General features: G+C 42.7%; 2 protein-coding genes across 7 annotated transcripts in view; one reads left to right on the top strand and one right to left on the bottom strand.

Annotated features, from left to right (window-relative positions):
• ETFA (electron transfer flavoprotein subunit alpha) overlaps window positions 1-1,778 on the top strand; it is a 30,022-nt gene extending 28,244 nt beyond the window's left edge. The window contains exons 11-12 of the mRNA XM_069025730.1: window positions 744-824; window positions 1,682-1,778. Of these exons, the coding sequence (XP_068881831.1) occupies window positions 744-824; window positions 1,682-1,720 (120 nt within the window). The 3' untranslated portion in view covers window positions 1,721-1,778. The remainder of the gene's footprint in view (window positions 1-743; window positions 825-1,681) is intronic.
• A 97-nt stretch (window positions 1,779-1,875) lies between these two features.
• The window catches only part of TMEM266 (transmembrane protein 266), an 84,192-nt gene continuing 70,917 nt past the window's right edge, over window positions 1,876-15,150 (bottom strand). For all 6 annotated transcript variants that reach the window (XM_069025723.1, XM_069025724.1, XM_069025722.1 and 3 more), the window contains 2 exons: window positions 9,585-9,635; window positions 1,876-3,025 (listed from right to left, as the gene is read on the bottom strand). In XM_069025723.1, the coding sequence (XP_068881824.1) occupies window positions 2,433-3,025; window positions 9,585-9,635 (644 nt within the window). In that variant the 3' untranslated portion in view covers window positions 1,876-2,432. The remainder of the gene's footprint in view (window positions 3,026-9,584; window positions 9,636-15,150) is intronic.

Raw genomic sequence — 15,150 nt, 5'->3', positions numbered from 1 at the left:
GCCTCAGCTGCCCGTTGGGGTGGAACTGCCCCAAGTCATTGTCTGCAGTGGCAGCATGGAGGCGGGCAGGCAGAACTGCCCCAGTGCTGTGCTTTGGGCTCCTGCTTGGTATAAGGCTCCTTCTGTGAGCTGATGGGTTTGCTTCAGGATTCTTTACCCTCCCTCTGTGGAGTGCTCCCCATCCTGTTGCAGATTTTGATGTGGACACCCACCTGTGCTTATTTTGCTGGAAATTTTCTCAGGCTGTTACAAGATGATTTACCTGTATGGCAGAGTTTAAACCAAGACCCTTTCTGGATCATTGTGTTGGGATTTGTTGTGCTGTTTTCTACTGTCTGACAAACTAAATGCTGCATCCCATTTTAAGAAGAGAGGCCTCTGGGCAGGGCTTTACTGTGCTTGTAACTGCTGCCTCCAGGTTAGTTCTGCAGTGGTGCAGTTTAGAATGTGCAGATAATCCTTTGTAGTAATTTTTTTCTAAGCTTTTCAACAGGGAAGGGTGGCAGAGACGTGTATGATGAGCAGGGAAGGGAGGGGTTTGGGTTTTTTTCAGGGGGACTGTGGTATATGTGGAAGGGGGGAGTTGTTTGTTTTTGAGATGGAAAAATATTAAATATCCAGATAAATCTGCTTCTTGGGGCTTGGAGAGAATATAGCCCGTTTCCTGGCTAAGACCTGGCACTGTAATCCAGCCCCAGATGATCAATATCTAGATTCATATGGTGCTTTAACTTTGCTTGCAGACCATTGTGGCTATTAACAAGGATCCAGAAGCTCCAATTTTCCAAGTGGCAGACTATGGACTGGTAGCAGACTTATTTCAGGTGAGGCTAAACTTGATGTGCAGGATAACTTTGGATGAGCTGACAGGAGCTTACATAATATAATCTAATGAGTGCTAACAATGTCTGTGTGAGGGTGTTTCCTTTGGGTTGTTTAAAAATTTGCTTTCTGATGTCATGATTTACATGCTTAAAATTGAATCTCTGCAAGTAGGTTGTGTTGGGGGGCTGTTACAGCCAGCCTGCCTTGATTCTGGTTTCCTGAGGTTGACCCATTTTGGAAATAACAGCACATAGGTTCTTGCATGTATTTTTAAGCTTCATAAAGTTTGGAAGTACAGAGTTGGCAGGAGGCGTGATTTTTTCTGCTTGGGCTTGCTGCCTCACTGACCGGTGCCCAGGAGGAGCTTGCAGTTCCCTCTGGAGCCCCAAGCCGTGAGCCAGCCCTGTCCCAGGGCCTGTGTGTTACTGCCTGTGCACGGCCACACGTGTGAGTGGCAGGAGTGTCGTGGCTTTATGGAGGCACAGGCAGAAGCTCTGCCAGCACTTAATGCCATTCCTGAAATGATGCCCGCTGGCTCCGGGGTGAGCACGGGCCTCTTTGTAAGCCAGAGACAAAGTCACATTCTGAAGAAACACCATGTAGACAATTTCCTTAATAAATTTTGTACGAATGCATTATTTCCACCTAATGGAAATGTAGCTCTCTTAAATAATTAAGAGGCTTTATTCAGCAGGAGAGAAGTGGGGAGTGCTGTGAGCTGGGGTGACCCACAGCCCCTGGAGTGGTGTGCTGGGTGGGAGGGTGGGCAGTATAATTGCAGGGCTGGAAACTGCACAGGGGTGAGTTTGAGGGGGTCAGAGGGGAACATGCACTACCCTGGCACTGGTGTTTGCAGGCGGTGCCAGAGATGACGGAGCTCCTGAAGAAGAAATGAGTGCTGGTGCCGGGACCTGGTGCTGTGGAGTAAGGGCAAATAAAGGATTTTACTGGAACGAGGTGGGGTTTGGTCACTGTGGTGTTGGGATGGGTTTTGGTTTTGTTGGGTTTTTTTTTTGGTGGTCAATTGCATGGCATGTGGAATGGTGGGGTGGAAGAAAGCAAGACAGGAAAGACAGGTAAGAGAAGAAGGCAAGAGCGATACAAGGCAGGAGACAGTATGTGTCTGTCAGTTTTTATTCCCATCTCCACATCCCTCCCAGCCATGCTCAGCCCCTGGGTAGGGTCAGGCTGGGGCGGTCTGACTGGGGAGCCAGGCTGGGCCCAAGCTGTCCAGCAGCTCTGTCCTGCCCCTGGGCACTATGGGGCTCTGCTGGCCCTGGACTGGTGGAAGGTCCATAGTGTTTCCGGCACAGTCTATTTGTCCCTCCAGGCACTGTGGGTCCATATTGGCCTAAAACTGCTGGAAGGTCCATTGTTCCCAGATGGCCACTGTAGGTCCCAGTTGGCCCAGAGCTGGTGGCAGGGCAGGAGGTCACGTGCCACAGACACTGGCGAGCAGAGGTGCTGCTGGCCTTGCCCTGGGCTGGTGGCCATTGCAGGAGATGCCGCAGGTTGCCTTCAGCACTGCCACCTCACCTGTGGTAACCTCGTGGGCCAGCATGGTGAGTTGTGTTCCCCACAGGAGTCCCTATTCCCCCAGGCTGGCCCTATGCTTCAGGAACCCTGCCCAACCGTGGCTCTGGGGGCCCCAGTGCCCCATATTTCTCCTCAATCATTGGGGCACCCTGGGGGCAGTCGAGGAGTGGCTTGAGCTGGAAGACATCAAGACTCTCCTGGTTCCTGCGGTTGTAGACACTGAGCCGGTGGCCCAGGTCGGGGCTGGTCCCCACTGAGCCCGCTGGGCTGGGCAGCTTCAGGTTGACAGGATCCAGCCCCTTCTGCACCAAGCAGGCTTCTTCCGACAGCGAGGAGAGCAGCTCCTGCACCACAGCGTGGGCCACGCGCTGCCGGGTGGGCACCAGCTCCGGCTGTGGTCCCGCGCTGGCCTCAGCCGACTCCTCGCAGGCTGTGCTGCAGTCTGGGGACGAGCCCAGGGTCTGGCTGCTCTCACTGCAGCCCCGTGTGCCTGAGCTGACGGTGGAGCGTGAGGCGCTGCCTGACGTGATGCTGGCAGAGGTCCCGGTGCTGCCCAGGCGCAGTGGCACCTCCACCGTGAACAGCTCCGAGGAGATGTTGGGCTGGTGCACGTCAATGGCGGCTGTGGTCACAACGCAGATGGCAGCCTCGGGGACTCCGCTGTCTGCAGGGACAGAGCACAGAGCAGCTGAGAGCCCATGTGGGCAGGGACAGTGGTGAGTGGCTATAGAGGTGTAGAGAGCCATAGCAAGTTCATGTGTATGCTTTGTACCTGTATCTATTTACACAAAGCCATTTGAGACACACACACACACACACTATACTACACAGTGCCCCTTTAATCCATCCCTATATATATATACAGTTACAGGAACAGCCTTCTCTATACCCATCTCTGTTTGTTCAAGGGGGAGCAGCTGTAGAGGGATACACAGCTGTAACTTACACTGTATGCCTAAATATGTGTATATATACAGTCACACCCAAACACGAACACCTAGAGGTTTAGTCATATAGCTAAAGGGGTATGTATGTATGCATAAGGAACCGCATCTATAATCCATTCTGCCTGCATGTGTACAGGGACAGGCAATAAGTACCTATAGGCCATAGTCCCTCCCTTTTAAGTATCTGGAATTAAGTACTGCTACAACAGCATACAATCCCCCATATTGTACTCATTTTTCTATATGTGCGTGTATACCCATAGGGATATACATAAATAGATACACACATACACTTACCTACGCATTAACAACCTAGCGAGACATCTTTAAATTATGCACATACGCCTTTTATCTATCTCCTGTATACACTGGGGATGTCAAGGCAGGGATACACAGCTATACATAATGCCACATACCTCTATACACATACATGAGCACACACATTTATTACATAAAATACACAGGTGTAGAGATGCAGTCTCTCCTCCCCCCCCCTTTTATGTACACATGATCTTTATATATAGAGATGAGGAACTGTCTGCATGAGCCCCATATAGAATACATTATACACAGACCTTCTGTTATACACACACAAGATATAGTGCCCCCTTGAAAGACATACAGTTACCTACCATTACGTAAAATATATACAACGCCTCTACCTTTCTGGAGAAATGCATACATAATTCTCTGTATGTGTATATGTATTTATTGGAGAGATATATATGTAAGAGATGATACCTATACATGAACACACCTCCCTTTGTATTTACATAGCTATTTATATACACATCTTTAGACTTAAACTACATGAAGATGCTACATAACACAGGATATAGAAACTATTAATACATCTCACCTTTAAATACATGTAATTATTATCTATAAACAGAACACACCTGTGCTGTCACACACATGTACTTACTTTTATATATAAATACATAGATTTCTTACTGTGTGTGTATAGCTTCCAAACATAGGGATACAGAATATGCAGAATACATTTTACCTATACATGAACATCCCCTCCCTCCTTATAGTCTTTTAATGTATATATACATCTATGTAAATATATATATACACACACATACACATGTACCCTTTTTAGAGCTTTCCCAGTACATTATGGGGATCTATATATATATATATCTCTCTATATAAATATATAATACCACATACCTCTCTCTATACATGTACAGACACACACATATATAATACATAGGTGTATCTACACAGTCTCTCACCCACCTAATTTTATACATACCTAATCTTTATATCTAGATTTAACCATAGAGATATGGGGAAGAGCTATCTCTGTGCATATACATACATACAAGCCCCATATGTAATACACGAGACCTATACATATGTACAGACATTTTCTACATGCATATCTGTGTGTGTATGTGTACATGTGTGCATAGATACATCAAAACATGTACATGTACTATCTATAGGACATAGTTGTTGTCCTTCCACCTTTGAAAACATAATTGTCCCTCTTTAAATAGAATGTATGCACTTACACACAGGTATGCTTACCTTTGTGTATGAATACTTATGTCTTATGGTGTGTGTATATAAATGTGGAATGTATATACAGGGATATATATAATGTGTATCAAATAATACATATATAACACTGTATCTATACATGACACCCCCAACCTTCATACATGTTTTACAATATATAAATACAACTTTTTATAGATAGCAAAGTTTATTACGGGGATGTATACATAGGGATATACATCTGTGTATAATACAATATGCAGCTGCCCCAATTTAAATACATATATAACCTAAACCTGCATAGATTTCTCCATATAGATATGGGGAGTATGTGTGTGTCTATATAATACATTACATATACATGCACACACACTGTAGTATACGGTCCCCCCATAATAATACACTGTACCTATGAATATGCAGGCATTTTATAAATACACTGCATAGTCCCCTCTTTCATTCCATACAAGTATCACTTGCACATGCACAGCCTTACCTTTCTGTATAAATGCATGGACGTGTCACCATGTGTATGTACATGGACAATGTATATATCGGGATATACATTATACCTATACACCCAAGCACACCCAGAGACACATGCATGTTATATGTAATAGATATTATCCATAGACAATGAGATGTGTGTGTGTGTATACACATACATACACCTTTCTAGAGATCTTCATGTGTATTAAGGGGATATATAAGAGAGAAATGTACAAATAGTGCTGTACCACCTGTATATACGTGCACATACATACTCTATAGAATACACAGCTGTATAAATATAGTCTCTCTTCCCCTCTCTCTTTTATATACACATAATCTTTAGATTTCTCCCTACAGATATGGGCAATATGTGCATACATGAGCTCCATACAGAATATTTTACACACACACATATATATATGTATATATATACACACATATATTCACTATAGTACATAGCCCACCCCTTAAATATATATAATTATTTATTACTAAATAAAAAAGATCCTACCTCTCTATTTATTTATAAGATGCATATACATAATATATATGTATAAATATATATAAAAAAATACAAAATACATTGTACCTTTACTTGAAAACTCACATATATAGATATCTTTATCACTATCTGTATAATGGGGGCTATTATCAAGGGATGTGTGTATATATATATACACACATACAACATCTGTAAGTAAATAGGATATACCTCTATATACCTGCTCACCATATATATAGATATACATACTGTATACACACACACACACAGAGTCTCTCACACACATCATACACATTCTATAGTGATACAGGCAGTGTGTGTATATATGAAGAGTCCCCTGTAAAATACAGCATACAGACATATGGACATTTGATACATGGAACACACAATACTCCCTTTAAATACAGTCTGCTGTTGTTAAATAGAACACACACACCCCCACATATATATATACATACATACATACACACACATATATACATATACAAATTTGTCTCTATAAACACAGGGACTGCATATATACGGATATACATATATAATACATGATACATGACATCAATTATACATATAAAATTGTATGTACACCCCCCCCTTTTAATATCTCTCAATGTATAGTACAGGGATATACATCTAAACAGTACCATATACCTGTGTATGTATCTCTCTGGCGCTACACACACACATACACACACACACACACACACTTGCTCTCTCTCTATAAAATACATAGGTATATATACAGGGTATATATACCTACCCCCTCTTTTGTATATACATTTATCCATGTAGATGGGAGAATATGTATATATATTTGCCCCATCTATAGTATACAATGTATATAGCTCTAATGCTTACACATATATATAAGTCTCTTTGTAGACACATCTGGAATATGTATACAGGGATATACATATGAAATACATCACAGCAGTATGTAAACACACACACTCATTATGTATACATGTATATGCACAGACATGGTGCCTCACATCTTTCCCTCCTTTTTACATACACCTACACCTATGTGTAGATTCATAAATCCTTATATATATAGTCCTGTATAGCTTGGGGATGTATATAGAGAGACAGACACAAAACCAATACTGTATACCTCTGTGTGCATGTGTGTACATTTTTAAAACAGCTCTCTGTATAATTCATGTGTCTATGGATATGTATCCATATGAGGCTTTCTCTCTCACACACACATACAGATTTTATATACCCATAGACACAGCTTTATATATACACATCCATATTTATAGAGGGAATGTCTATATGCATATATCTACATTTCTCCTTCATAATATATCTACATATGTACACATATTCTATATATAATACATATGTCTATACACACATGCTTTTTTCTAATACATAAACCATATACATATTTAAAGTGGCTCTCACATACCTACCCACATATATCTCTCCCTATATATATATGTATCTTTACATATATTTATTTATACATGTATAAAATACCAATGTAGTACACAGATCTTTACCTTTGTATCTGTCTGCGTATATATGCATAAACAGCATTATTTATACACACACGGATATAGGATATATCTATATATTTATATAAAACAAGTATATCTTTTATATATAAAAATACACATCATAACATGCATAATACAGATTTAAAAGATATGTATATGCAGACAGTCATACACACTTCTAAAATATATGTAATTATGTTATAAAATATATAGACAAACTTTTTTCCCTCTGTATGTGTCCATGTGGGGAATTTGTATATAGGGATATAATTTAATACCTATACACAATACACACACAGATATATCCATGTTATATGTCATACATATGATACATATTAAATATATATATAGCCATTCACACGCCCTTGATATATATTGCCTAAGAAATATAAAATATGAATATAGTTTCTCTTACGCATATCTATATATAAGTAAATGTGTACGTATATATCCCCATATATATGGGATAGACATATATATACACACATATATGCCTCACTTTATGTATCTTTATACAGACTATGTATACAGACATAGTCATATCTTTATATATAAAGTATTTATTTCTCCATGCATGGATATGGCTATAGATACATAATACATTACAGTTATATATGCACACACACGTATTTTATAATGCATATAAAATATATATGTATAGACACAAACATGTACAAATGCCTTTTCAAATATATAGGAACATATTGTAGATGTATTCATATGCACATATACTAATCTATAAACAGATATACAGAAGCTGTCTTTACCAAGCATATGTAACTCCCCACGTACATATATGACACAATGTACATATACAATACAATACCCATGTATTCCTAGAGTCACAAAATGGTTTGGCTTGGGAGGGACCTTCCAGCCCATCCAGTCCCACCCCTGCCATGACACCTTCCATTATCCCAGGGTGCTCCAGCCCCATCCAGCCTGGCCTTGGGCACTGCCAGGGATGGACCAGCCCCGGCCTCAGCCCAGCAGCTCTCCCAGCCTGGCCCCAGAGCAGAGCAGCTCCAGCCCTCAGGCAGCTCCATGGCCTCTGGACTTGCTGCAGCAGCTCCACGTTCTGCTGCCATCAGCTGGAGCTGGGGAAGCTCTGCAGGTGGGGCTCACCTGAGCAGGGCAGGCGAGCGTGGCCAGGTCACAGCAAGCTCCAGGTCCTTGTCCTCAGGCTGCTCTTGATCCCTTGGTCCCAGTCCAGCGTTGTGCTGGGGAGTGCCTGGACACAGAACCAGGACCTTCCCCTGGCCCTGCTGAACTCCGGGCGAATTCAGAAGCCTACCTCTCCAGCCTGCCTGGATCCTACTGGATCCCAGCTGGATTTACAACCAGACACACACATAACTCTTCTGTTTTATGTAGCTTCAGCTACATATAAATCTATTTCCATGTGTGTGGATGTATATACAGGATTATAAATATATTTAATACATTATACAGAGATACATATTTTCATTCCTATAACACATACACATGTATTTCTATAATATATACACATATATTCTGACCATCTCTCCTTTCACACTCCTTTATATATTTTATATATTTAATATATGCATTCTAATAAAATATCTGGGTACGTACACAGACACGGCCTTTCACACGTCTTTATATAAAGATATATCTCTATGTATACACTAAATCACACATACCTTTGTATGTCTTGCTCAGCCTCCTCTGGCCCTGCTGTGCTGGCAGCCAGAGCATGGCCAGCCCGTGCTGGGCTGGACTGGGCCTGTGCAGAGCCTCCACCATGGGCAGAGCCCCCAGCACAGGCAGGAATCCCCTGTGCTAGCAGGACACCTGCCAGGAACATCCATTTGAAGGCTGCCCTCAGGTCACAGCCCTGCTGCTGAGGTTTCCCACCATTCAGTTTAACCTTTCTGAAAGGTTCCCAGCATGGTGCTGGGCTAAGCTGTCTCCCCACTTCTTTTCTCTTCACTTGTTTTGTCCGGGCTGTTCATTCTCAGATCCATTTAAACTGCTCTGTGGGCTGGACAACCCAGCTACAGGGAATTAACCTCTCCTACATCTCCAAACCATCTTGAGTGCCATCAGCAAGAGCAAACTTGGGGGCCTTCAACTTTCAGAAGAATTACTGTTAGCACACCCTTCCATAGACCAAATCCAGAGCCTCTGTGGTGGGTTTCACTTCCAGGACAGATCTACACCACTGCTCAGTGTCGTCTGGTTTACAGCACACAATGCAATGCAAAAATACCACTCACGTTTGTGTTTTCCAGCAACACTTACCACTGCTGGGCTCATTGTAGTATCGACTGATGTAATTATTCATGTCATCCTCTGAAAGATCAAAAAGGCAGCCCTTAGAAGACCATTTATTTAATTAAATGGCTGAATCCCACCCCATGGCAGGCCCTCCTCTCCCTGCATGCCCAGAGCCACCTGCTCTGGATTTTTAGGCCACAATGCATTATACCCCCATCCACGCTGTGGCTGCAGCCAACACAGGATTGGATTATCCTTTGTCACAGTCCTTTAGCGCACCAGCCTGGAGATGAGGCATTTTGGGCTCCAAAGGAAAGGTGCTCTGTGATCTTTTCAGAGGCTGATGTGGGGCTGGCCAGTTCCCCAGGCCTGTCCCCATGCTGCTGTAGAGACAAACATAACACTGGCCATTCCCTGGTCAGCAGGGCCCTCCCCTCCTACACAGGGCACACAGAAAAAACCTTGTATTTATCCTGACAGGCTGAACCAAGGGCACCAGCACAGGCAGACTTATTCCTGCTGTACACTGACATCCCCAAGTCACCTCCTTCCCCACAGAAGAAAGGGAGACACCACGTATGATTTTAATGTGTAATTCCCAACCTTCTAAGATGTCTTTTTTTTTTTCCATTTCAAATGAATGAAGAGTTATTTTGGTGTATATAACACATGCATATAAATATACAGCATAATGTTAACATTACACTATTTGTTGGCTTAAAACCTACTATAAAGTGTTCTACAAATCAAGGGTGTAGTACTAAACTTTTAGTACATGCATGAGAGCTACACCTGAACTTCAACAACAGCAAGTTAAAAATGAAGATGCGACCACAGAAGGGAAAGCAGCAGCGCTACTGCATGGATAGATTTTAGATGCTGCAGATGACAGGGGAATTTACTATTATCTTACAGAAAAGCTGAACATTTCACTGTTGTGGAAAAAGAAGATTAAATTATCTTGTTCTGAGCAGAAGGCAAACACTGCTGCTAAGAAACAGTATCGGCAGGTCCGGAGAATGTCAGGCTTCCAAGCAACCTGACCTGCCGTTTGCTGTGTATCTGTGCTCTAAAAGCATTCTCTCCTTTTAAGTGCTCTTTTTGATACCATGTTTCAGAAACCCATGCTCATCCCTTTGAGCCAGATTTCCTTCGTCCCCCTGGGTCTCTGTGGCTACAGTCCTGCCTCATCACAGCACATTGCGGTTTGCAGGTGAAAGAAACAGATGTTTTCTTGGGGAACACTTTCCTCACACAACAAAACCCAAACCACCAAGCACTCTGTACCTGAAATAGCTGCACTCATAAGAAGGCAATCTAACCTGACACTGAAAGGCAACGTGGTTGTTTTCCTGGTTTCATTGGATCTTAAAAGCTTTTTTGGCCCTTGTTGATCTTTAAATGCCTGCAGTCAGAGGTGTGCTTTGTGCTAATGTCTGAGTTTAAAAAAGAAGCCTCAGAGTAGCTCAAGGCGATGCCGCTGAATTAGGAATACATTGCAAGGCTTTTCAGCTATCTGCTACTAAAATACACTTCATTTCAATCATGCATAATTGATACTCTCAGTGCCACCAAACCTGCCAGCCATACAGACACAGGTTCTGGTTCACTCATGGAACCTTCAGAGGATACCTGTGTAGCTGTACTTCTGGTAGGGCATTTTCAGCATCTTGAACTTGGAGTTCAATTCTAAGCAGACAAACGAGGAAAACAGCACAGCACTCTGGCTGGACGAGGGTCACCCTCCTTGTCACCTGGCAAAAGCCACAAACTGGGTGCTCCCAGTACAGTCTCTCCAAATGCGAAGACACTTTGCAACAAAGACAGAAAACACCTGGAAAAGTTACTCTCTTTTCATGTCTTAAAGATAAGGCTCAAATCAAAGCTTCTTTAGGACTGCACGCATTTGCTGCCCTGGCCACCTGTCTGTCAGCTGACAGAATGTACCAGGGCACTGTTCCCAAACCCATCCATTGTGTTCAAGTTAGCAAGGAGAACCAGGCTGCTCTTTATGTCAGCAGTGGACAATGCCAAACACCTGCAGAGGAACTCCAGTAATGCACTGCCCCTGCTCCTTTTGAGCTGTGAGGAGAATTCTGGACTGGCCTGGCCCTGTGTGTGGCCACTTGCACACAAGACTGGGGGAGCTCACAGCTGCCTACTTTAATGCTCTTCTGTGATGGCCTTATTAATGTCATTGCTTACCACTGCTTATCTTTTAGCTATAAATTAAATACATATGTAGAAATATATCCATATGTGCATGTGTATGTAAATATAGAACACATATATTTAACCATGAGTAGTTTCTTATGAATAAAAACCAATAAAGAGTAATGAAATAACAGTAGCAGAATAAATACTTCAACAACAGATTACGTTTCTGAATCATTACATTAAAGCAAACTGACAATTAACAAACACATCTGAGTCATATGGGAGTCTCAGCTGCTTTGGGCATTGAAGGTTATAAACAATTCCAGTTACCTCTCATTATATTCTGTATTGCTGAAAAAAAGGAGTTCAAAAGAGTGCAACAAATACCTATGCAACAAATGCACCTATGTGTGCATATAAAATGTACCCACAAAGCCACAGTTGTGCACAGTACCACAGAACTGCTGAAGTACTTGTGGGGATTCCAAGATTAAGTCCCTGCTTGGAGTGGGAGTCCCATGGGATCAGGATCGGCTTGTGGCACACAGGAAGTTTGTAGGAGCAAGCAGGGAAGAGCAGCTTTTACAAGACGGGCAGAGCACTTGTATTATTTACATTCTACACAGTGTTTTCTGCTGTCAATCTATTCCAGTTTCAGCTGCAGAAAGGGAGTTGTCTTAAGAAATACTTAATTCTTCAAAATTTCCATGGGGTTTTTAGAAACTTTAAAAAACAAAAATTATTTCTATCACCTTGCAATTTTCAGGACCCAGATTTAATTTTTCTCCTTTCCTAGAAATAAATCCATCTCCTCCAATACACAGAAATGTTAACTTGCACTTCTTTTCCAGAAGACAGACTTTGCATCTTTAGCTATAACAATGCCCATATGGTATTTATATCAAACTAAAAAACTAGCAGTAAGTAGAAAGGAAAAGCATTTCCCTCTTAATTCCCATGAAAATGGCAATCTTAGGAAAATGTCTGTGGATGGTGACTGGGATCCTCTTGCTACATGTACCAGCAGGAATCATAGAAACTTTTCTCTTGGAAAAGGCCTTTAAGATTGAGTCCACCAGTAAACCTAACACTGCCAAGCCACCACTAAGCCATGTCCCTCTGTGCCACATCCACCCATACAAATGATCCCAAGGAAATCTGGATGACAGGAAATTTAGTGATGAAGATCCAAAAGGTGTGAGCTGAGAAGGCAGAATGGGGAGAGTGAGGCAGCTCTTCCCCATGTGAAAACCTGTGGCGAACAAGGATGGATCTACAATCTTCCCTGAAAAGTGGGAGTATGGGAGGCAGTGAGATCCACAGCAGCACTGTGGAGGAATTCAGCTGAGTTCTGCTGAGCAGGGGAAGGAAGCAGCAGAACAGGCTGTTCTCTGTGATCCATGAGCACTGTTTGCTCAAGCAGTGTGGGCTGACGGCTCCAAGGGGTGAGGCAGCAGAGACCACAAATGGACAGTGAGGCTGACTCCAACATGATTGGCGCTTTCACTCCACAGAAGGGAATATCTGACTGGGAAGGCTGCTGAGACTCTGACCTATCTCACATAAACCCAACCTCCCCTGGCACTGTAACCAACCGCTCCTGCAAGGCTGTTCACTGCAGTGCAGTCCCATCTCTTTGCCTGCTGCCCAAATCCTTGTTATTGAAAAAACATGTGGTTCTCAGTCAGGATCTGTCTGACAACCCACTGGATTTTGTCTGATGAAGGTTTCCAAGTTATCTGCTTGTTCTTTTCCTGTAGGACTCAAAACACACACTGCAATGGTTCAGGGAGTAATAAACTACTTAGAGTACAGTGCCATATAATCTCATCTGACCCAAGAGACAACATCGCAATCTCCCTCTCGTGGCCCCATAAAAACCGAATAAATTTGGTGAAACATATAAATGACATTCTACCCAAGGCAGATCTCTTTCAGTTCTATAATGCCTCAACAGCGATTTTTAATTGTTTCATCAATGCCTTCAGTGAATGATCTGCAACTCCCCTGCATACAAGAAAAGGCCTTAAAAAGGTGGTTTTGTTTGAAATATTTCATTATTAGAGTGTTTTATTTCATATTTTTATTGCCATTGGTTGTACTGCCTTCTGTCTCTCCAAGCTGAATTTTCTGAACTGGAAGTTATTTTTTCTGCTGTGCAGCCTCCCACTGAGGAAGTGGGTCCTCAGAGTAATGTCTTACCCCAACTTCCTTCCAGAAAACAATCTTTACTAGGAGGTTTCTAAAGAGGCAGGTCTTTCATCTGTTTCAACAGGAACCAGGAGTAGCCAGCTGGCACTTTCCAGGAGACTTCCCCTGCTCTTGGTTTGAAGACAGATTGCCACATTAGCACAAGCTGCAGTACTCACACCACTGTTAATTCACATACACATCCAGTCCCTGTAGAGGCTGGATGGATGCCTGAGCACATGGATATTCCATCTTGAGAGCAACTGTAAAGGCAGCTTGCAGAGAAAACAGAGCAACAGCTTCAGCCTGGTTCTAAGTAAGAAATCAACCTGAAGTCATTGTGCAAAAAGAAATCTGGGATATGGAACAGGCTCTATTATCAGCAGATGCTACTGGGACAGAAACTCAAAATCCTGACAACAAATGGGGGGCTTTGGGCCTCACTTCAGCAGATGATGCAGCAAGAGCACTGTGAGCTGACTTGATCATGGCTGGGATGCAGCACAGCTCTGTGTCAGTGTGGCTGTGGGCACAGGATGGCCTAGGGATTCTCAGTGCTCTTTCCAACCTTGTTCTCAAATGAGTATGGATCAGCAGATCCACATCTGAGTTGGCTCGTTACAGTCAGCCTGAAGCACACTCAGAGGAACTTGGGTCTGTCTCTGTGAAACAGCAACATCGGCTGAGTCTAAAATAAAAAGGCTAAGGAAGAATATGGCTGCCACCAAAACAACCATCAAGACAAGAATAAATTAAGCAAAAGGATTCAAGAACAAACTGTTATAAACTGGCAACAAATGTAATCTGAGAATTAGGAAAAGACTTCTAATACTTTAGAAACCAAGCTGCTGGAATGGCAGCAGAGGGCAAAACACATCACTGCTGTCACAGGAAGCACTATCTGCTTATGAAAGGGATCATTATGAAAGGACTGCATGCTTAGACAGTGGAAAACATTCCAGTTCTGTGTTCCTTTACCTGTCAGCAATGTCTTCACACATCTTCACACATCTTCACACTAATGATGAGAGACAACTTCAACCTCACAGGCATGACTGTAGGCTCAGCCCTTCTGGGAGTGAGCAGTTTCTACCCCACCCATTTGGTGACTATGAAATACAAGAGCCTAACTTCACTAACTGCACACACATTTCTCTAAGTGTTGCTTAAGGTTTAATTCCTTTGATTCCTGCCTGGATGGTCAGTGCACAGGGAACCACAAAGCCTGAAAGAGGCACCTAGA

The sequence above is a fragment of the Aphelocoma coerulescens genome, chromosome 10, assembly GCF_041296385.1.
Source record: "Aphelocoma coerulescens isolate FSJ_1873_10779 chromosome 10, UR_Acoe_1.0, whole genome shotgun sequence".
Taxonomy (NCBI): domain Eukaryota; kingdom Metazoa; phylum Chordata; class Aves; order Passeriformes; family Corvidae; genus Aphelocoma; species Aphelocoma coerulescens.
Note: the sequence above shows the minus strand (reverse complement) of the source record. Positions and strands in the feature narration are given on the sequence as shown.